The sequence below is a fragment of the Gallinula chloropus genome, assembly GCF_964237585.1.
Source record: "Gallinula chloropus genome assembly, chromosome: 7".
Taxonomy (NCBI): Eukaryota; Metazoa; Chordata; class Aves; order Gruiformes; family Rallidae; genus Gallinula; species Gallinula chloropus.
The window spans coordinates 24,386,577-24,408,415 of record NC_140092.1 but is presented as its reverse complement, the minus strand read 5'-3'; the positions used below and the strand labels follow the sequence as shown (position 1 = coordinate 24,408,415).

General features: G+C 46.5%; 1 protein-coding gene across 1 annotated transcript in view; it reads left to right on the top strand.

The window, feature by feature from the left end:
- FGFR3 (fibroblast growth factor receptor 3) overlaps window positions 1-21,465 on the top strand; it is a gene marked incomplete at its 5' end in the record, with an annotated part of 55,097 nt that extends 33,632 nt beyond the window's left edge. Inside the window, 13 exons of the mRNA XM_084266764.1 lie at window positions 3,642-3,765; window positions 4,192-4,382; window positions 9,340-9,484; window positions 12,623-12,810; window positions 13,645-13,793; window positions 13,882-14,003; window positions 15,252-15,362; window positions 15,539-15,729; window positions 16,793-16,915; window positions 18,460-18,530; window positions 19,995-20,132; window positions 20,588-20,693; window positions 20,780-21,465. Coding sequence (XP_084122890.1) covers window positions 3,642-3,765; window positions 4,192-4,382; window positions 9,340-9,484; window positions 12,623-12,810; window positions 13,645-13,793; window positions 13,882-14,003; window positions 15,252-15,362; window positions 15,539-15,729; window positions 16,793-16,915; window positions 18,460-18,530; window positions 19,995-20,132; window positions 20,588-20,693; window positions 20,780-20,944 — 1,824 coding nt within the window. The 3' untranslated portion in view covers window positions 20,945-21,465. The remainder of the gene's footprint in view (window positions 1-3,641; window positions 3,766-4,191; window positions 4,383-9,339; window positions 9,485-12,622; window positions 12,811-13,644; window positions 13,794-13,881; window positions 14,004-15,251; window positions 15,363-15,538; window positions 15,730-16,792; window positions 16,916-18,459; window positions 18,531-19,994; window positions 20,133-20,587; window positions 20,694-20,779) is intronic.
- Window positions 21,466-21,839: the final 374 nt, after the last annotated feature.

Below are 21,839 nucleotides of genomic sequence, written 5' to 3'. Positions count from 1 at the left end.
GGAAGGTGATTTTTAGGAAGGTGCCTTCATCAGGACTCTGAATGGCTCTGTGCTAATGCCTACCACATCTGTAGCATTTTGGAAGGGGGATAGGCATGCAAAGAGTGACTGGCTCCAGAAACCAGAAAAGGATTCAAAAAAGCCTTCCTGCAGTTTTGGGCTGTTTCTTTCCTGTTAGCTCAGACCCGTTCCTGAAAGAGCCTTTTGTGATTGCTTCAGTGAAGCCTTTGAAGCTCCCTCCTCAGTCCTGTCCCTGCTCCAGCCTGGACGAGGCTGAGGACACGATCGGGTTTAGATCTTCGGAAAAGTTAAAGAGGGAAAAGAAGTGGGGAACCAACTCCTGTGGGTAAACAGCCTTTCAGCAGATAACATTCACGAAGCACAAGCATCTTTTACTAATTGTAGGCTGTAAGGATCATCATGAAGTGTTTTCAGGCTTGCGTGCGCCGTTTGAACAGCTTTGTACAAAGCTATGTGACATGAGCTGCACTAAATTATGCTTGCAGAATAAAATCTAAAGCTGAAAGCAATTCCCCATCCCACTTCCCGGTGGTTTTAATCTATCTCTGAGTTTAAATTGACACGTTTCATCCTCTGCAACACGGTAGTGAGTCTTCGGCATCGCTATGCTTTGTTTCTCTAGGGGCACCTTCCAGCAACAAGCCAATGCTTAAAGAGCTATTGAAGGCGATGTCAGGCCAATTACAGAAAGATTGGTTTAAGCTCTCTATCTGTCTAGGTGTAGTTCTTTGTCCCTTTCTTCATATAAAGACATCTTTCTCTCTCTGTAATTTGCCTTCTCTTATTTGCTTGCTTTTGCTCTTGAGCTGCAGTTAGATGGAAGTAGTCTAATGTAAATTTCATCCAGTATAAATATACTGATAGATATCAGCTGAGATTTGAACCAGAAAAAGAGATTAAAAGCCTGCTCAGTATCTCATGTATTTAAGATTTAAATTCCCTGTTACAACTTAGCTTCATAACAGGATTAGGCAGCTTGAAAAGAACAGGCAAAATTCAGATCCGGCAGAGTTTGGTTGGCTTACTTCATCTTGAGATCTGGTCTTAACCCAGAAATCCTTGAGCTGGGAATGTTCTCATTTGTTTTCAGTGTGTGGAAGAGTTTAAACGCTGATTGTGAAAGGTCCATGGTCAGCAGATAAAAGCTGGCCACTCTTCTGCCTCTTGCAAATGGCATTTAGGTCCCATGTGAGGGAAGGGCAAGTGTGGAAAACATGAAGTCCAGGCTAACTTAGTTTTATTATAGTTCATCCTTAACTGATAAAGAAAAGAAACTCATGACTTATCATATGAAATTTCCCAAAGAGCATTAATGGTTAAATCCTTGTAGGAATCTGTAATATCGTAAGCCTGTGTGTGTTAAATGACCTTAGAAGGGAAGATTGAAGGGGGATGGGGGGAGATAGAGGATTATCCCTTCCCCAGACCATTCCACTGACTTGCATACCAGTCAGTCATGGCAAACATGGACTGAGGTTCCAAGTGTGTCTGCAAATGTTTGTTTCACGAGGAGCCAAGAATGACAACACCAAATAAACCAGAGGGATTTCCAGTATCTCACCCACTTGATTAATGCCTGCACTATGTCACTTCATGTTTCTAGTGTTTTGTTGAGTACGGCGACTATCCTGACTTGGCAACATCCCTTCGTATTATCCTGGAAATCTAGACGCCAGTCTCAGGCTTAAAAAAGAGAAAAGAGTAAAACCTTGTTGCTTCTATAAGAGTTTCCAAAAAACTTCTGCCCTGTGAGTCTGTGCTCCCCAAGTTTTCCTCTCTGTTTGGTGTCCAAAGCCACCATTGCAAACCTGATGAAGAGAAGTGCTTTGAAAGTGTCTCTGAAAATGCATCCTAAGTAAAACACCTAATTTGGACCTGATTTTGTAATACAGGTCAGACTGGGGAGTTGTCCATGTACCTGGAGCCCCATTTCTTTAGAATTAGCTCCTAGGGGTTCCAGAGGCAAATGCTTTGCAATGCTGAAAAGTGGATTAAAGGAAGTATTTAGACACAACTATGAGATGAGCCGGTATGGAAATGAGCCACTGAGCACCCGTAGATTTGCATTGAAACTTGCTTGACAGTCTGGTATGTTCAGCTGTGAACTCGGGTCCAGGATGTCTGTTCCCAGAGCCTCCTCTTACCCTGGAATTGCCACGCTGTACAAGGATGCACCGAGTGGGATGTTGCTTTACAAAAGGTGTAATTTTGATTCTGCATTAAGCTGCCCTGGGTGGGCAGAGAATGCTGTCAGACCTGACCAGATGTCTGCAACAGCCAAGGTTTCTCTACTTGCTTTTTAGCCACAGCCCCCTATTACCTATAACCTGAAATGAAAGGAAATGCTAAATGCAGTGGTTTCTGAGAACGGGGGTGCTCAGTAGTGCTGTTCCCAGGGGCGCAGAGATGTACAGAGCAGGGGGCTTTGTTAAAATGGCTTTTGCTTGCTTATCTTGCAACTAAGCTCCTGTGACTTTATACCTTCTCTTTGCAAATTTGTGGCTTCACTTGCTACTTGGCCCTTTAAAGGAAAAAGCATGTGGATGCAATTATGTGTAGCATAAGAGGTTAAATGACTTTATATTTGAGTTCACCTGCTGCAGCAAGAAACCTCCAGGAGCAATTGCACCCTTGTTTTTTCCTGCCAGCCCTTGACATTCTGTAGTGCAGCGTTATGGTAATCTTCTGCTTCTGTGTCCTTGGAGTCACCTTCAGAACATTAATAAAGTTAAACGTTCTGCTCTGGGCGGCAGAAGGTATCAAATTAATATCCAGAGATTTGGAGAGCTTTGATACGCTATGTATCCTGAAGTCATCTTGTGCTAGTGTGGGTTGCTTTCTCTATTCATTCAAGATTTGCTTTCCATATCCGTTATTTCCTTTATACTCATTAGAAACAAATGGTGTAGCGGGAAGCACAGGGCAGCAGGTCAGGCTGGAAACATGGGTTGTGCTTTCCCTTCTGCTACTGAACAACCAGCAGCTCTGGATGAGAGCCACACCCAGAAAACCAACCAGTATAAAACTTGGTGCCAGAAGAGAAGGGCTGAGCAGGCATCCTCAGGACCACACTTGAGGCTGGGCATGTTTTCTCCTGCATTTTTTTTACAGGGAATTTAGGGGGCTAATACAGTTGTAGGCACCCACAGTACAGATCTTTTAAAAATGTTATAGATGGGATAAGAAGTATGATTTTTATTGTTTCTGGTCATCTCATGGGTTATATGGAGCAGTTGGTAAAGCTCTGCGGAGCCTCTGGACCAGAGTGGTCTGTCAGAGGGGACCAGGGGATTGGAGCTGCCTTAGCCTGATGCCTTCTGAAGTCGTTATTCTAATGAGAGCTGACATATTTGGCTGTCAGCTGATTTATTATTGTTATTGTGGTAGCATCTACAAGTCCACATTGACATCTCAACATGTCACGTTGTGTTGCACTATTCCTGTGTTGTTCTTAATTTCTTTTAATGACCTCGAAAGGAGTCCATGTGATGTTCAGGCCTACTCTGGGGTCCATTCATGCTGGCCAAGGGTGTAGAAGCTCACTGGTTGTTCACTGATTTGAATGGTCTGGTGACAATAGTACTTGACCACGAGCTTCATGGTTTGATTTCTTCTTCTAGTTGCGACACCAGCAGTGGAGCTTGGTGATGGAGAGTGTTGTGCCATCAGATCGAGGAAACTACACTTGTGTTGTGGAGAACAAATACGGTAACATTAGGCACACGTACCAGCTTGATGTATTAGGTAAGATTTCACTGTTTTCCCTCCACAGCTGATCTGTGGTGATGTTGAATAGGCATGTGATGGGACATGGGGAGCAGCAGAAGCTTGGTTTCTTTCCCAAAGGGCTGGGTCACGCGTCTTCTAAAACTACCAACAAGCTTCCTTTTGACCAACATTTCAGTCTGAGATCTACCATAAATTACTTCCCTGGTCTACAGAGGGACCAGAGGGAATTGCAAGCTTGAGATGCCTTCTCCATACCCAAGCGGTTCTTCCCTATTTGGCTTGAGAAGTAGTACTGGGTAGTGCCAGTGGCCAGGACACGCAGGAGGGCAGTCCAAGTCTGCACCCTTTATGCTGACAAGCCAGGAGGTGAAGGGTTCAGAGGAGTCTCATTGCTGGAGGAAGGATGGGTAAATCAGGATTCCTCTCTTTTCTGTGTTTCAGAAAGGTCGCCTCACCGACCAATCCTACAAGCGGGGCTCCCTGCCAACCAGACTGTGGTGGTTGGGAGCAATGTGGAGTTTCATTGCAAGGTCTACAGCGATGCCCAGCCTCACATCCAGTGGCTGAAGCATGTGGAAGTCAATGGCAGCAAATACGGACCTGATGGGACACCCTATGTCACGGTGCTGAAGGTCGGTACGCACTCCTTCCTCTCACCCCCAGGGCAATCCTTCCTCTGCCTCAGTCTCACTGTTAACAGAGATGGCAGCTGTATCCTGGGGATGCTTCTCAGAGAAACCCATTGCTGTTCTCAGAGCATTTGAGTAAAGGTGCTTGCCATCAGTGGAAGCCATAAACTTAATTTATATGTTTGTAAACAAGCCCTAGAGTAGCAATGCAATGCAAACCAGAAACTCTGAACAGAGTATGTTCAACGCCACACTTCTTAGAAGGGCAATCATGATTTAAATCAGATTTTTGGGAGCTTGATGTCTCATTTTGTAACCATTTTATGTCTGTAAGAAAAACTCATGAGGATAAGCCAAGGACAGCTGTGGGGATTGTTCTTTCCTTTAAGCCTGCACAGTGGAGTACTTACTCTGCTTTTTGGAGGGGGTACAGCAAAAATGTCCTAAAGTTGATGTTCCAGACTCTGCTGTTTGCCAGAGATAACACAACTACTGTAGTGGCACAGATAAGTGAAGTAGTTGTGAGAGCTGAGGCAACTGTGAGAAATGCAGCATGATAAAAGAGAAGCTGTCAGATTGCATTTGACCTAAAATTGTAAAAATAACCTTTCTGTACAGCTTCAATAGAGATATTTTCAGGACTTATTAAAATAAAAGACTCCCAGCTAAAACACATTCTTTTCCTTTTCCAAGTAAACACACAGCAGCGTGCACATACTAGAGAACGCTGAACTACCAATACCTGAGAGCCAAGATAGTCTCGTTCCAGCCAGTAACATTTGCAAGCATTGCTATTGTGCTCAGGAAAGACTGACTTGTTTTTTTTTAAATTATTGAGCAAAAACTCATTTAGTAACGCTTTCTTAAAAGGGGATTTCCAGATCACAGCCAGAACAAAGCCAGCAGGTCTGTTTTTTCCTCAACCTATGCAAATATAAAAAGAAGAGATTAGAGAGAAATATAAAAAGTAGAGAATAGTGAAAAGTATGCTGGACATCTAAAATCCCCCTTTTCTTTCTCTTTTTTTTTTTCTCCTTTTAATAATTAATGGCACCCTGTGTCGGTGTTTATTAAAATATATAGGGCCAAAAGGAGTTTTTCTGGCTCTGCAGTTCTAGCTGAAAGCAGATTTTGTCCCTGTGATTTTAAACTGAGGTTGTCCTGTGCATGGACGACATTCCCTGTGTGCATCCTGCTGCACACCCCCCCTTCTTCTCTTTGTATGAAGTTTACAAAAAAACCCCACCAACCAACCCCACTTATCAAACAGCATCTACAGAACTGTAACTCAGCCAGATAATAAAAGCCAGAGACCCTGGAAATAATTACACAGATTGAAATAACAGATTGGTTGGAAGAAGTGGCTGGAGACAGTTCTTCGGGATTGGCAGTACGCGCCTCTCGCAAGTTGATAAAACTTCTTATTTTCTCCCTCTCTCTCTCCAAATGTGTCTGAATTATGCATATTTGAATTTCCCCTGGTTTCACAGCCCAGTACCAAGCTCTGAATAGCTGGCTGTGTCACATGCCATCTAGTATAGTCTCTGAGCTCCATGTGTGGTCCCCGTGGGATAAAGTGCTACCTTTTGGAAGTTTGCAGAGCCACTGCGAACAGTGCCTTGTGTCACAAGCATAAGCTCCCATTTTGCTGTGGCAGAGAACATATAAATAGTCCGTATAAATAGTGTTTTAAAATTAAGTTGGAGCGGCACCGGGGTGGCTAGGTAATTAGAATTGCCAAATACCTTCTCTTCTGTGCGCCGCAAAGGCTCCGCATTCCTGGAAGTGGAGCACAGGCAGGCGTTTGAAAGCACAAGTTTTGTTTAGTTTTATGTTTTTTGCTGAATAGGACCAGCACACGTCTATTTACTACTTCTGGTTAATCAGGAATGCTTTGAATTGTATTAATGCCGGCATCAGCGCTGGGGCACAGAGCATTTCCATTTTGGGATGCATCTTTTGTGCGCCAGGACTGGGCCTCCGTGGAGCTGTATCAGGCCCAGCTTTGCAGGGATTTTTCTTTTTTTTTCATTTAATGTGTCATGTGTTTGTTTTTCAGAAATAAAGATCTGATAAACGGCCTCACTGTCATCTTGGGGCCAGCTCGTTGTCTTTATAGGCTGTTTTCCCTCATGCTAGGCAGTGCTGTTGCTTGGAGCCAGCATGCTGGAGCAGGGTACTGTTAACAGCCCTTCCCTGCCCCTTTTGAAAGGACTTTCTCCTGCCCAGTGCCGTGGTGCCTGCAGGGAGATAAGGCTTTTTTTATCAGCCTACCCTTCCCTTCTGCCTTCAGCAGATTTTGTGGAGCGTAAGAGCTTCTGTGGGGCAGTTTGTATATGGGGAGCAATGCATTCTCTGTCGGTGCAAGAGGGAAGGAGGGGTGCCCAGCACATGAAATTCCCCCCCTCACATTTAAATGGGGTCAAACCCCCACCCCGGTCCAGATGGATAAATTCAATGCCATACTTTCAACTCGGTTTTTGAACAGCCTAACAAAACCAAGCCATCACCTGCATCAGTTCCTGAAAGCCTGGGCTTTCAAAGGAAACCCCTTTTTCTTTGCAGAAGAGCACTAAATGCATTCCAGTTATGGAGGGGGGACTGGCAACAGGGTGCCCAAGCTTTGTCAAAGGCTAAATTGTGTGTTCTGCATTGAAACATGCCCAGTTTAATTATAAGCAAGGCAACAACAGGCAGGCATGTTTCCCCACCAGTCAGGACAGACAAACTTGCCAGCATGTAAGTCTTAGAGATAATGCCATGTCAAAACCGATGGTGTTTGTTATCAGACATGGGCATTGGAGCTCCTCTCTGATGCCATCTCAGGCTTTGGTTCCTAATAACCTTTCAGATCTGGCAGGCCCGTTGATTTTAATGAGCTGCAAGTCATATCGGCAGGATCAGGCCTTGAAATCAAAGGCACCAAGATGGAACAGCAATCAGTTTCATTTCCACGTCCAGAACTGAAGCTGCTATTTTTTCTAGACCTTCCCTAGGCTTCTTCTGAGACTACTTGGAACAGTTGTGCATTTTCAACCAAAATAAAAACAACTGTTGAGGAAAAAAAAAAACCCTGATGTGCTGTCGCAGCAGTGCAGAAGAACAGAGAGAAAATCCTTGCTTGAGAGTCTGAAGTTTGTTTGATTTATATGCACCACTTTATTTAGTAAAGAAGAGCCTCCTATAAGCAGTGGAAAAAATTACAGCTAATTTCTGAAAGGCAAAGTCAGCAGTGAGTTTCAGACCGCCACTGCTTATATTTTGTTTCCAAATTCTATTTTGGAATCTGATAATTGAAACAGTATTTGCTGAGCTGGGTTGCAAACACAAATCTCCACTGAAGCCCTTTCTCTGGTGCCCCTGTCTGCAGAGCTGTTACGAAACCGTAGGGCCTTTGACTGCTGTCAGATGGAGAAGTGGGAAACGGGTCGCTTTTAAACAGAAATCGCACGTGTGCCACGAGCGAAGGGAAGGGAGTTCATTTGCATGTGGTTTGGGGGCCAAATGCAACTCCTCTGCGTCGCCCAGGTCCTGGGTTAGGTCTCTCACCGCAGAGTGAGCTGGGGATGTTGCCACAGCTGCAAAGAAAGTAGCCGCGAGCAGTCGATCCTAGCTAATGTAGGTGCGATGGAGGTATTGCTTGGTTTACTGAAGTTCAGGTTTCTGTCTATTCCTGCAGTCTTGGATCAGTAAAAACGCTGAAGCCGATGCTAACCTAAATCTGTTCAATGTGACAGAACAAGATGAAGGAGAATATCTGTGTAGAGCCAACAATTTCGTAGGCATAGCCGAAAAACCATTTTGGCTCCACATTCGCAAACCAAAACCAGGTAAACTACAGACTCTGTCCCAAGGCCCTGGCAACTGCAAGAATGAGCTATAACATTTTTAAGAAGCTAGTGATTAAAATTGCTATTCATTTTGTATTATACCCTGTCAACTGACACTGAATGGCTTTATCTTATTTTCTTGCTAGTATTTTTTTCCCTACAAGAACGTAACGCCTATACAGCAATTGCCATGGAAAAATTCCCACAATAAAGTGACTGTCAAATTTCACTATCAACTCTTCACGCTTCTATTCCTTTCCCTTCCTTACAATTGAGTGCTGATAACAGAATTGCATGTTAATGACCTGTGACGTTCAAAGCTCTGGAAAACCAAACTGCTTCAAGACTCTCACCTCTAAAACCCAATACAATCAGTAGATGGGTACTTGGAGAAGTAATGGAGAAATAAATGTCAACATTGGCTCCTGCAAGCAAGCAGGTTAACTCGTGTGCAGCAGCATCAGCCTCGTGGGCCTGGGGTTTGACTCCAGCCTGAAGGGTTCAGCTGCTGTGTTTCCCCAGTGCCTCTGCAGGAAAGTTCTGTACAGGCACCTTTTCGTAATCAGCCAGAGTGGTATTACAGCACCTGGAGCTCTGTAATGCATATATGACTTTGAGATGCCCACTCTGGGGAAAAAAAAAAATCTCAAAAATTGTGAAATTCTGTATTTTTCAGTGAACCAATGAATCAAAATGTTTGTATGTTCCTTTGATCAGCACTTGAGTCTTTCCCCACTACATGTCCCTCCTGTCTCCTTTCTTCCTATCTTTTTTCTCCGCTTACCAACTTTCTTCCTCCCCCACCCCCACCCCATACTCACCCTACTAATCCAAAACCAGTCATATTGTGGGGGCAATTTTTCATTTGGATGCTTTTGCTTGCATGCTTCTTTAGTGGGACAGAGTAAGAACCTGGTGAAGGGAACATTTTTTTTGCTTTTGACTACAGGTTGCAGAGGGGAATGAATAAATGAATGTGGAAGATGGGCCCTTGGAAAAAAAAAAAACCAAACAAAAACTCACTTTAATCTGCTTTGGAAATTTGCTTGTGGTGTCCTTACACTTGCTGGGAATGTGGCTTATTCTCTGTTTTCCCTCTTTCTATATGTGTGTGTTTTTTTCCCCCGTAGACGGCAGGTGTTAACACAACGGATAAGGAGCTAGAGATTCTGTACTTGCGAAATGTTACTTTTGAGGATGCTGGGGAATATACTTGTCTCGCAGGGAATTCTATTGGGTTCTCACATCACTCTGCTTGGCTGACGGTGCTACCAGGTATTTCCTTCTGTGCTGGCCTCTCTCTTTCCATCTCCAGGGTGCCTTGATGTTTTGCTTTAGAAATGCCAAGTTCCTGCAGACTGCCCCTTGCTTGGAAGAAGAGGGCACATTAACCCAAGAGGGTTGTCCTCTCAGGTTTGCTGTGCCGATAGTGAATCCACACAGCAGAAGACCTCTGTTGCATATTCACAGCTGACACACTTGTGCATCGCATCACAAGAGTTTAATTATTTTTGCAGTAGAATCATAGAATCTTAGGGGTTCGAAGGGACCTCAGGAGTTCATCGGGTCCAGCCCCCCTGCCAAAGCAGCTCCCCAGCTCACATTGCACAGGTCGGCGTCCAGACGGGTCTTGAATATCTCCAGAGAAGGAGACTCCACACCCCCTGAGCAGCCTGTCCCAGGGCTCTGTCACCCTCACTGTGAAAAAGTTCTTCCCCATGTTGGTGTGGAACTTCCTGTGCTCCAAATTGCAGCCATTGCCCCTTGTCCTGTCCCCACAGACCACTGAAAAGGGGCTGCCCATTTCCCCCTGCATCCCATACTTCAGATATTTATAAACATTAATAAGGTCCCCCCTTAGTCTTCTCTAGGCTGAACAGTCCCAGCTCACTCAGCCTTTCTTAATAGGGGAGATGCTCCAGGCAATGTCAGTAATGATACAAATATCATTAACAATACAAAATGCCCAGGATCTTTCTTTTGCTCCAGATAACAAGGAGGTGTTAGCAGCGTCTTCGTTACGAGGCTCTTAAATGCCAAAATTGGGAGCTTTTGTCTTATTTCAATGCCAGTGGGAAAAGAACCTCTGCATTGCATGATCCAGGGCACCTAAACAGTACAGAGATGGTGGATCATCTAGCAGAGGAACCTTTCTGTCTAACCTCATGTGTTAACCTGAAATTAGGTGCGTTAAGTGGTTGGTGTGAGTAAACCCTTCCCTGCCTGTAGCATTATTTCTGCTTCACAGATGAACAGGCCAAGATAGTGATCTCAAACAGAAGGTCAAGGAGAATCATCTGTAGAAAGAGCCCAGGAGCCCTGGCTCCCAGGGGCATCGCACGCTGCGTGCTCCAGCAGTGCTCCAGAAAAGCTGTAGTGGGCTTGAAACCCAAGGCCAGAGTGACCTCAATTTTGTGGTCCTTTCATGTGCAAAGCTCTCGTTGACAATGAAGCCAGCGTAGAATATGCAACAGAGGGGACTGCTCTCCCAAAGAGGGAGATGAGGATGTACTGCCCCTTCACCGGCAGAATGTGCCTGCGTCTGTGGGGAAGCATGAGCATGGTCCAGGAAAGCACCAGCAGAGTTTCAGATGAAGTCTCGCAGGCGAGACTGTGCCTTGCAGGTCATGCAAGAACAGACCAGGACATGTTCAGTGGACCCTTACTGAAAGGGCACCCAAAATCCTATACTCCCCACTTCAGCTCACCCAGTTATAGACAACATTTGGGTCCATCTTGCAACACAGCCACCTCTGGATGTGTTTAGGAACTGGAAACTTTGGCATTTCTAATCCTGACTTTATCTGTGCGGGTGATTTATATGTAATCACTTCTACTGGGGCTCAAGAAGGACTCATCCACGCCTAGCCCTGCTGCCAGTGGGATCTGCTGGTCTTTTCTCTGTTTATTTGCCAGCTGTAAAGTAGCTGATCTGATCCTGTTTCTGCCTCTGCCATCCGCTGGATGAGAAATCATTTCCTTTGGTTAGAAGGCTGATACCTCTGTTATTATGAGAATCTCCTGATACTGTTTCATCCGTTACAATGTTTTTACAGTGTATGAACTTACAGCTCTTATTTAAGCAAAGAATAAGCAGGAGAAAACCCACCAAAAATCCTGAAGTGGAACTTTATATTGAAGTCAGATGCAGTGAAGGGCAGCCATCTGTGCAGCAGCAGGCGCCGAAGTGGCACCCACAGAGAAGGTGCAGGACACAGCCCGTCTGGGGAACCTCTGCTTGTAACCCCCATCCGTGCTAAAGGAGGAGAGACATGGAACAGAGGGCAATGTGGTGTGAGCCAAGGCAGTGGAGCTGTGGCACCAACAGTAGTGCCTGCTCCTAGGAGATCTGGTGATGCTTCCTCACAGGAGGAGATGGCAGGATGGCTGGCATGGGCACACAGGCTCACACACAGGCTGGTGCAGCCCCCATGTCACCAACAGTTCTTTCTTCATGTCCCGCTGGACACAGGCAAAAAATACCTGATTTTGAACCTGCTGCTGCAAGGAGCAAAGCTCCTGCTGCTCTGGGGCAGCAGTGATGTACACAAGCTGTTGGTGAGCTAACCCCACTGGCATGACTTCATTATAAAGTTTCTCACTGATGACTGTTCCTCTGATGCCCGAATGCCTTTGGGGGACAGAAAACCAGTCCCACTATGTCTCCATCCTCTGCTCTATGTGCCTGTCCTGAAAGGAACAAGGGAAGAAACACAACTGAGCGTTGTTGGTCTCAGAAAAGTCTTGCTAACTGGTAGCCACTGCAGATGGGCTCATGCCGTCACCCTCCCTGGCTCAGCCACGTCTCTGGGACAGACCTTCCAGCCTCTTCCCAGCAGAACTACGTTTTCATTTAATAATTATGCAGATTGCTCTTATGTGGCTTTTCCCCCATGTGATGCCTTAACCCTTGGTGTTCTTCCAGCCCCTTGTTACCTCAGGGCAGGCACTGGTCCCGTGGAAATGTTTGCTGGAGAAGCTGAATCAGGCGAGTGCATCAAGGTTCAGTCCCGCATCCTTTGCACATCCAAGGCAGTCAGCGTTGTGGTGTGGATGTGCAGGGAAAGCAAGATCTGCATCAGAGGGACAGCACAGACACGCAAAGATAACTTCAGCCTAGAGCAGTGGTTTTTGGCCTGTAGGCTGAAGGCTTTTAGAAACCCCTCTCTTTTAAGCAGCTCCCAGGTTGCATCAAAGGGCAGTAAAAGTACCCCAAAACGGGCAAACTGAACTAATGTTTTAGCTGCAGCCACAGGTGGAAAACCACTGGCCTAGAAGAGTCCCCTCACTGAAGTCACTCTGAAAATTGGCATACACAAGCGAGTCCTCCCCAGATTCCTTGTGCTGCATGTGTGTAGTTGTGTGCAGGCAGCTGCCTGCCCTGTCTGACTGCTGTCTCTTGTCACCCTGCAGCAGAGGAGCTCATGGAAATGGATGATTCAGGTTCAGTGTACGCTGGCGTTCTCAGTTATGGCACTGGCTTTGTTCTCTTCATCCTCATGCTGGTCATTGTGATTATCTGCAGGATGAAAATGCCAAACAAAAAAGCCATGAACACCCCCACTGTACAGAAAGTCTCCAAATTTCCACTCAAGAGACAGGTAACAGAAAGTAGATACAAGATTCCTATTCCACCCTATGGTCATCCCTCTTTTCTTCCCCCCCTGCTTGAAATTTTCTCTTTAGGTGAGAAGCCCTGCCAGAGGAACATTGCCCAAGACGGACATAAGTTGGCTGCAGTTTAGGAATTTAACCATCTTTTACTCATTTCTGTTCCAGTGGAGCAGTAGCTGCTGGCAGCTGACTCTGGTTCATGAGCAGCTCCCAAGCAGCCGCGTTTCTGTAACCCTTGTTCAAGAAGTGCTGGTAGGATGCTACAGCACATCTTGCAGGGCAGCAGTTTAGTCCAGGTTCCCTGGTGGAGTGGGGATTTAGGCAGCAAGAGCATGTTGAATTGCGCATGTCTTGGGGAGGTGGGAGAGGGTCCACATTCTCCATACAGGCAAGAGATGCTCTGCCATGTGTAATTGCAGAGAGGCAGGAGCAAAAGGTGCCTTGTAAAACACATAGTGAAGGATACAGATTTCATAGCTTTGGCTGCAAGCTTGTGGTGGTCATTTACAGGGCCAGAATAGTCCTGTACATGCTATGGAGATGCACACAGAACAACTGTGAATGGATTGATTATACCTCCTGCCTGCTGGAGGGCACTGGCTGACCTCTCCCTTGTTTCCACCAGCTAAAAACCTGACCAGAGGTGCCCAGATGAGTGCATTTCTGCAAGGATTTGGGGAAGGGGGGAGGATTTCCCATTAAGAAATTGCCAGAAAGATGTCAGTGGGTAGAGATAGCTCAAATCTTCTCAGTGATCCCTCTCAAACACTGCTCTCCCTAGCAATACAGTTGGCAATAACACTTCATTTGCTCTACCCAAGCAGGTGTCGTTGGAGTCCAATTCTTCCATGAATTCCAACACGCCTCTGGTCCGGATCACACGTCTCTCCTCCAGCGATGGGCCGATGCTGGCCAATGTCTCTGAGCTGGAACTGCCTCCTGATCCCAAGTGGGAATTGGCACGCTCTCGGTCAGTTAACCCACAGCTCAGGGTCCCCTTGCCTTCCCAGAAGTGTCACCAACCCAGTACCCACTCACATGCCTGTTCCTTCTTCCAGCCTGACCTTGGGGAAGCCGCTCGGCGAGGGGTGTTTTGGACAAGTGGTGATGGCAGAAGCAATTGGGATTGATAAGGACAAGCCAAACAAGGCTATCACGGTTGCTGTCAAGATGTTAAAAGGTATGGGGAGTCCACAGAGGGTAGAACAGCATATTGTGCAGGGATTTCCTCTCGTTCGCTCTCTTTTAAGTCTTTTCTGCAGAGAGACACAATAGAAGAAAGCAAGAACAGCCTCTTATCCCCTTCACCCACATAGCCTGGGGGTGAGGGCTGCCTCCTCAGAGAGCAAATTCCTTCAAGAAGAGGGAATGGGAATTACCACAATTCTCTGCCAAAGGATAATAGCATCACTGAGAAGAAAGGGAACCCCCTTCACTTCTAGCCAGCTCCATGAATCGGCCTGCTCCTTACTCCTCCCATAACCAGCACGGCCTGTTCTAGCAAAGGCTTATGCAACAAACTTAGGTAGAGTTTGCAGAAATTCAGTTGCCAGACTCCTTGAAGAGTCTCATCATTGAAGAAACTTGATCCTGAACTCCTGAGAGGTTAAAGGGAGGACAAAACTGGGGGAGTTACTGAGTACCTTCTGTTTTCCTTCCTTCCATCCATCCATCTATCCCACACGCACAGTAACCACAGACAACACACAGACAAAATTGCCCTGAGGAGTTAAGCTGGAGCAAGCAAGGCAGATGCTCCAACAGCGAGCAGCCTAAGTTTGAGGTTACACAGGGTCACCTCTTTAAAAAAATAATATTTACTGTCCAAAAAGGATTTTCTTTTCCCGTTTCTTCACCCCATTCTGAGGTTGTTTTTGGAAGCAGGAAAGTTTCCATTTTTCCAAATTAAAGCATTTATTTGGGGATGGTCTCCCTCCCACACCCCCATTTTTCTGCGTTTGTAGAAAAATTGCAGCTTTCCATGCAAGAAATAGATTCCTTTCTTATGCCCCCCTCCCAGCTCTGACCTTCCACTGTCCTTAACACTTTGCCCTGGAGTTGAGGAAGGGGAGTAATTAGACACGGAAAATCATTCCAGGTACCAAAACTGACCTTTTTTTTCATTAAGACTTAACCAGGATGAAACAGTAGATGAAAGGCTTTATTGATCTCCATATGATCATTTACCTCCATTTATTTGGGTTTTTTTTTGTTGTGGTTTTGGGGTGTTGGATTTTTGTCTGGTGGTACTAGGTTTTGGCTTTGTTTTGATTCTTCCCAAAGTAGAATAAAACCAAACACTGCCATACCTTGAGCACTGCATCCCCACCAGAGCCCCACATGGCTGTGCAGCAATTGTGTTAACTACTTCCCAGAACACTTACTTTCTTCCTGACATTTTTCTCCTTTCCTCTCTTGCTTTCTCCAGATGATGCCACAGACAAGGACCTTTCTGACCTGGTCTCTGAGATGGAAATGATGAAAATGATTGGGAAGCACAAAAACATTATTAACCTCCTCGGTGCCTGCACGCAGGATGGTAGGTAGCACAGCAGCCTGGAGCTCACAGGCTTGGAGGAGGCTTAGGTTTGATTTTCCCTTATAGGTAATTACTCACTGTAGTGTGAGTGTCCCAGACAAGGCTATGTGGCTGGTGTAGCCCTGGGCAACACATGCTGTTCCTCCACTGGATGCTGATGGTGCTCTTGCTTGCAGGACCGCTCTACGTGTTGGTGGAATACGCTTCAAAGGGCAACTTGCGGGAATACCTCAGGGCACGTCGCCCACCTGGCATGGACTATTCATTTGACACCTGCAAGCTGCCCGAGGAGCAGCTGACATTTAAAGACCTGGTTTCCTGTGCCTACCAGGTGGCCCGTGGCATGGAGTACTTGGCATCTCAGAAGGTGAGATGAGAAACTTCATTTTGGTAGAAGCATCAGTCAGACCCATGTGTTCAAAGGCATGTGACAGGGGTGGGGGTGTTTTGGCTTTTGAGATACACGGTCCTGAGGCTCAGGCAGCACTGGTCATGGGGACCATCACACCAAGTTGTGAGCTTCCACTGTGGGAGATACTAGACACCAGTCAGGAGCTGTGTGTTCCCCTGACCCCCCCATCTTTTTTCTGAGATTGCTAAAGATGCAGAACACCCATGAGGAAGCTGAGATCCTGGGTGTAGCTTGTGTTTGTGACTGTCACCAGCATAAGTAAGCTCAATGTCAGCAGAGCTGGCGATGGATTTAGCATGATATATATGGCCGTGCCCACAGTGCTCCCCGAGGAGCACTTTGCTGGCATTGAGCCAGCTGCTGCGTTTGCTTACATCATACCCTGGGATTAGTCCTAATTTACCCTTACATCAGCAAGTAGAGAATCAGGCCTTGGGTTCACAAAGCTGTGCACCAGCCAGCGTGACCTCCTTTTGCAAGCAGGGAGCACTATGGCAAGAGCGAGTTCAGCTTCACATGTCAGGTGTGTTGGTCCTGTGGCTGCAGTTCAGAGTGGGTGGTTCATGGTAAACTCCATCTAATTTAGCTTCTTTCTCATCTGAAAACTGTGATGCATTTTAGATGTGTTGGGGATATCTTAATTTGAGGATTTTTTTCCTTTCAAACATCAGCCTGCACTCCTTCTCCTGGAGGAAGCAGGGCAGAAAGACAGCTTCACATCCCAGTAGGCACTCAGGGAAGAGGAGGGTTGGCTTTCTCATCTGTGCATCCCCTTTGGAGAGAAAAGACGTGTGGCCATGTCAGTGCAGAGGCTGCCGATTACATGTTGCTAAGAGGTGGCTCCCACCGAGCGTGCATGATGGGGCAGTGACACAGAAAGTGAGGAGTTAAGCAGTGCCCACAACTTTTATGAGCTTGGGAGTCAATGAAACCGCAGCTCATAAACCACACAGTGCTGCTGATTCCAGGCGCAAGCAGCTAACAAGCCCTTATTTATTGACTTGCTTACCTTTCACAGTGCATTCATCGCGACTTGGCAGCCAGGAACGTGTTAGTCACTGAAGACAATGTGATGAAAATAGCTGATTTTGGCCTTGCTAGAGACGTTCACAACATCGACTATTACAAGAAAACCACCAATGTAAGTGCAGAGCTGCCAAGCACATGCAGTTCTCCTTCTGGCGGGTGGTGCGGCCATCCCTGCGGCAGTGGTCCTTGTCCCACAGCTCCCTTTCTAGAGGGGCTCAGGCCTCGCCTGGTGAAGGACTGTGTAGTTCGGCTGGTCCCAGGAGTCCACCCACCATTAGTTTTCTTCCTGGCTGGTACTGCTCCAGCTATCATCTGGTTGTGAGATCTCTGCTGTGGCCAGGATGCTTTAGACTAAGAGAAACCAAAGCTTTTATGAAAGGAGAGTGGAAACCTTTCTAATCTGCCTCACTACTTCATAAGGTCATAGAGGTCCTGAGGAGACAACTTACAGCCCGCCAGAACCCTGGACAGGGGAATGTCACATTTGGTATATCTGGAGCTATCTGGCTTTCATGCATTTCTCTCTTTTTTTACAAACTAGCTCCTTGACTCCACTGCAAAGGGTGAGAAGAAGTCCCAGACAAGGACTGAGTCCCGGAGTTGTTTGTATTTTCTGTAGAGGTGAATTTACAAATGAAGGGCTGGAGAGAAGACCTCTGTCTTCTTTGAGCTCTGAGCAAAAGCCACAATGCAAGAGAGTGTGGAGATGGCTGTGGAAGAGTTTGAGGCCATTGCAGGACCTTGCAAGGGGTCTGAATGTCCAGGCAGTCCTTCAAAGCCCACCATGCCCATACTGAGCCATTCCAATCTTGTATCAGAAATCTCAATTGCCAGGATTTCCTAATCATAAATGAATAAAGTTTCTTGGGAATTTTAATTCCAGATGAGATTAACTTCCTCTGTTTGAACTGTGTTGGACATCTAAGAGCATAATTTCATTTGTGAATCCTGCCTATGTCCCATCTTTAGTTGTCTCCCCAAGTGAGACAGCAGGTCAGAAGAGGACAAAGCGCTCCCATAGCCAAATTATTCCTCAGACATGCAACAGTCCTTTCTGACTCCCTCCAGGGGCCAAGCAAAGCCCCAAAAAATTAAATTAGTCTTTCTCATTTCATATTTCTCATACGAGTCTGATTTATGACCCCGATATGGGATGCTACCCTGGAAATGTGGGATCAGGCCTCCTCCTGTAGCCTACAGCAGAATCAGGATTTGATTCTTGGATCACCTGGCCCTTGCCTTCGCTCTTGGAAGTTTCCCTTCAAGTTCAGCGTGAGCAGGGCTTGCACTTTGCGTCAAACCAAAGAGATGGAAAGTGTTGTCCCATGCTCTGCTGCAGAGCTCACTGCGTTGATGAACCACGGATGCTGTTCCAGAGCACAGATTTAGATGGTCTGATAGGTTAAACCTGCCTTGGCAGTGAATTGCAATCCTCTACAGAGAGCCTTTACTGCAAAGATTGCCAGTGAAGATCCAGGGATCAAATGCTCTAATCTGTTTATATGTGGCCACTACTGCTTTGCCCAGTGACCGGCAAGGCAGATGTGGTGGTTAATGAAAATGTTTCAAACTGGATTAGAAAAGAAGATTCAGATGGTGCCGTTGTGGCTGGAGGAATATGCTGATGGGATGTTCCCATTGTCTTCCTAATTACAGGGTCGGCTGCCTGTGAAATGGATGGCTCCAGAAGCCTTGTTTGACCGGGTCTATACTCACCAGAGTGATGTGTAAGCATACCCTTACTTTTTTAAAATAAAAAGACGGGGAAACCAACACCCATAGTGTCTCACAGACAGATGTATTGCTCAGCACGAGCAGGGCTCCTTCACTGCTGGGGTGCCCGGGGAGACAAAAGCAAATGAATCTGGTCCAAGCTGCAGCTTCACACACATGGTTTTATTTTACCGTTACCTAGATGCTTTCATCTGAGGATCTCTGGTGAGCTGCTGCTGCAAAATTATCAGGAGGCAGGCAGGTATTTCTTGTCCAGTTTATAGATGAGGGGATTCATAATGCAGTCAGAAGAATTTGTGCAAAAATAATGCTTCCATTCAGAAAAAATGACCTTTGCCTTGCTCCACGCTTTGCCCCAGACACTTAGGCCTCACTTGAATACGCAGGATGACTTTGAGATATTCTATCGGCTGTCAATAGCGTTGGATCAGAGAATATTCAACAAGTAACATTCTGGCATTAATTTTGCTGCTTCATTTATTTGCCTGTATTTTGCCTAATCCTGTCTTGCCTGTTTTGATGCCTGTGCACAGTAAGCAAACAGCAAGCAGAGCTTGTGTTATGTGTAAATCCCTATTGCTCCTGAACTTTGCAAGGCCTGAAGTAGCTCAGCATGCACACCGGCTTTTTTCTTTCGATATTTGGTCGATAATGGCATTTTTACAGTAATTCAGCAGCCAGCCTGCCTGCTCCCCGACGCTTGCCGCTAGCAATTGGACAGACGAGTCTTTCCTGGTTCTGTATTTTGCACATACTTCAGCTTTCATTGATCTTAAATCACAGTTTCCATGCTTAGGTAATGCTGCAGTGGGCATGACAGATAAATCAAAGCTAGAGGACGGGAGAGCCAAGCGTGCGTGAAAGCAAAACGGAGACAGATAATCCCTGTTCTTAAAAAGAAAATGAAGGAGGCGAAAGATACTTTAGAAAAAAGAGGACTTTTAACCAGAGCACAGCTGCGGGAGTGAAGTGTGTAACATTGGTGCTCCGCTGATTTTTGTTGGGGTATTTTTCTCCCAGCTTGGCCAGTGAAACGAGTGTTGTAACAAGCAAGTTTTGGTATCAGCTTGCACAATTAGTGGCCTGTGGTTCCAAGCCTGCAATTCAGTGAAGCTGTGCATGAATAATTTGATTTGTTCCATTCAGTGGAGCTGGTGGAAGACCTAACAAAGAGCTGGGGGTAATAGATGGGCTGTCACCTATCTGATTAAATGCTCATTTCAATTTCAGACTTGGTGCCTGGGATTTCTTTGCTATTGAGTTGGATCAGCAGAGATCTCCAAGTAACTAGTAAAAATGGCCTAGGCAATTAGTCATGCTATTGATGACTTTGTTAGCTATGCATGGCTGCACAGAAATAAAGCCAAGCAGGGGGAAGGGGATATAGGGGCGGGGGAGGGGTGGGGCTTGGAAAAAAAAAAATCATTGAATTTTAAAGATCTTTCTTCGGTTTCCAGCTGGTCTTTTGGAGTGCTACTATGGGAGATCTTCACTTTGGGAGGGTCTCCGTACCCAGGAATTCCTGTTGAGGAACTCTTCAAACTCTTGAAGGAAGGCCATCGAATGGACAAACCCGCAAACTGCACCCACGACCTGTGAGTGCGTGGTGGGGTGACCTCCCCTCCTCACTCCCCTTCCCCCTGTGGCCAAATGCTAGTCCAGGCTGGGAAATCCTCATCGTGCAGTTGTGGGGCCCACAGCGGGTAGTTTCACCCACCCTGATGTCTTTTGGCTCAGCCCATGACTGCCAGGTGATACAACATACCTACCCTCATTTGGTAGGTGGCAGTGGGTGGTGAAGTTCTGGTGTGTCATTCTTAGGCCAGTTCCTCCTCCCACTTCAAAAATGTGGACGTGAGTGAGGTGATCAGCAACGAGGAATGTGGCTCCACAAACCTCCCCCTCCTCCCTGCAGCTGGCCGTGCACCAAGGCCACCGTGCCTGAAGCTATATTGGCCATAGCTGGTCTCTCAGGTGATACGGGGGGTGGGTAGGAAAGCAGGTGGGCACCGTTCAGCCACATCATGGGTGACAGTTCCTTCTCATGCAGGTACATGATCATGCGGGAGTGCTGGCATGCTGTCCCCTCACAGCGGCCCACCTTCAAGCAGCTGGTGGAAGACCTGGACAGGGTCCTCACCGTGACGTCTACCGATGTGAGTGTGGTGGGGTGGCCGCGGGGAGGGGTGGCTCGGTCCCCGGCGGGGGGCACCCAGCACTGATGGGTCTGTCACCCTGGCAGGAGTACCTGGACCTCTCGGTGCCCTTTGAGCAGTACTCTCCGGCCGGCCAGGACACCCACAGCACCTGCTCCTCCGGGGACGACTCGGTCTTTGCACATGACCTGCTGCCCGATGAGCCCTGCCTGCCCAAGCACCCCCCTTGCAATGGCGTCATCCGGACGTGAGGACACCCCAGAGAGACGGATAGACAGATGGATGGACCGGCGGGCAGCACGCCCACGGAGGCGCAAGGGTAGGGCGCCGGGGATGAAAACACAGTGACGGATCTTCCAGTGGAACTGCATGGTGGTGCCCAGGGATTTCTCTTGTCGAGCTGTTCAGGGTAAAAAAAAAACACAAAAAAACAAAAAAAAAAATTAACTTCTTTGTTGTTTTTTTATCTTTTTTCTCCCATTTGCTGTATAAAAAGTCAAGAAGCACTGTGTGGCCTAGAAGGAACTAATCTCTTGCCAAGATGATCTAGCATGTACAATTTTTTTTTTTAATTTTTTAAAATTTTTTTTTTGTTTTTTAACTAAGCAGAATGTTGAACCTGGGGGGCGCTGACCTTCCAGCCTCCGTGCTTGTGTTTCGAGTGCCAGAGTAGCCGTTCTGTGCCTGCAATACGAAGAAGAGGGGGAAAAAAAAAATCTTCCTTTTTAAAAAAAAAAAGAAAACACAAACAACAAAAAAAAAGCGTAAAGAATGTAGAAATTCTTTGCTTATGCAATCTGTACATGAACCTTTTTGGTGGAGCTGAAAAGCCACGTTGCCTGCAGGGATTCATATATTTATAAAAATATCTATATTTTTGTTGTCGTCGTTTTTATAGCTTCACGATCGTATTACCCAGCTACATAGAAGGAATCCTCTTTGGAAGAAGAAAAAGAAAATAAGTAAAATGCGAATAATCCTGGAGAAAGAAAAAAAAACCCCACCAGACAGTCAAGTCATGTGAAATGGTGGTGCTTTGGCCAGGCTCGGCAGCTTCCAGCCCTTGCACTGTGCTGGGAGCGACGGGGCAGTGCCAAGGCGGGCACAGACCTTGGGATCAGATGTTGGGGTCCCCAGGGAGGAAAG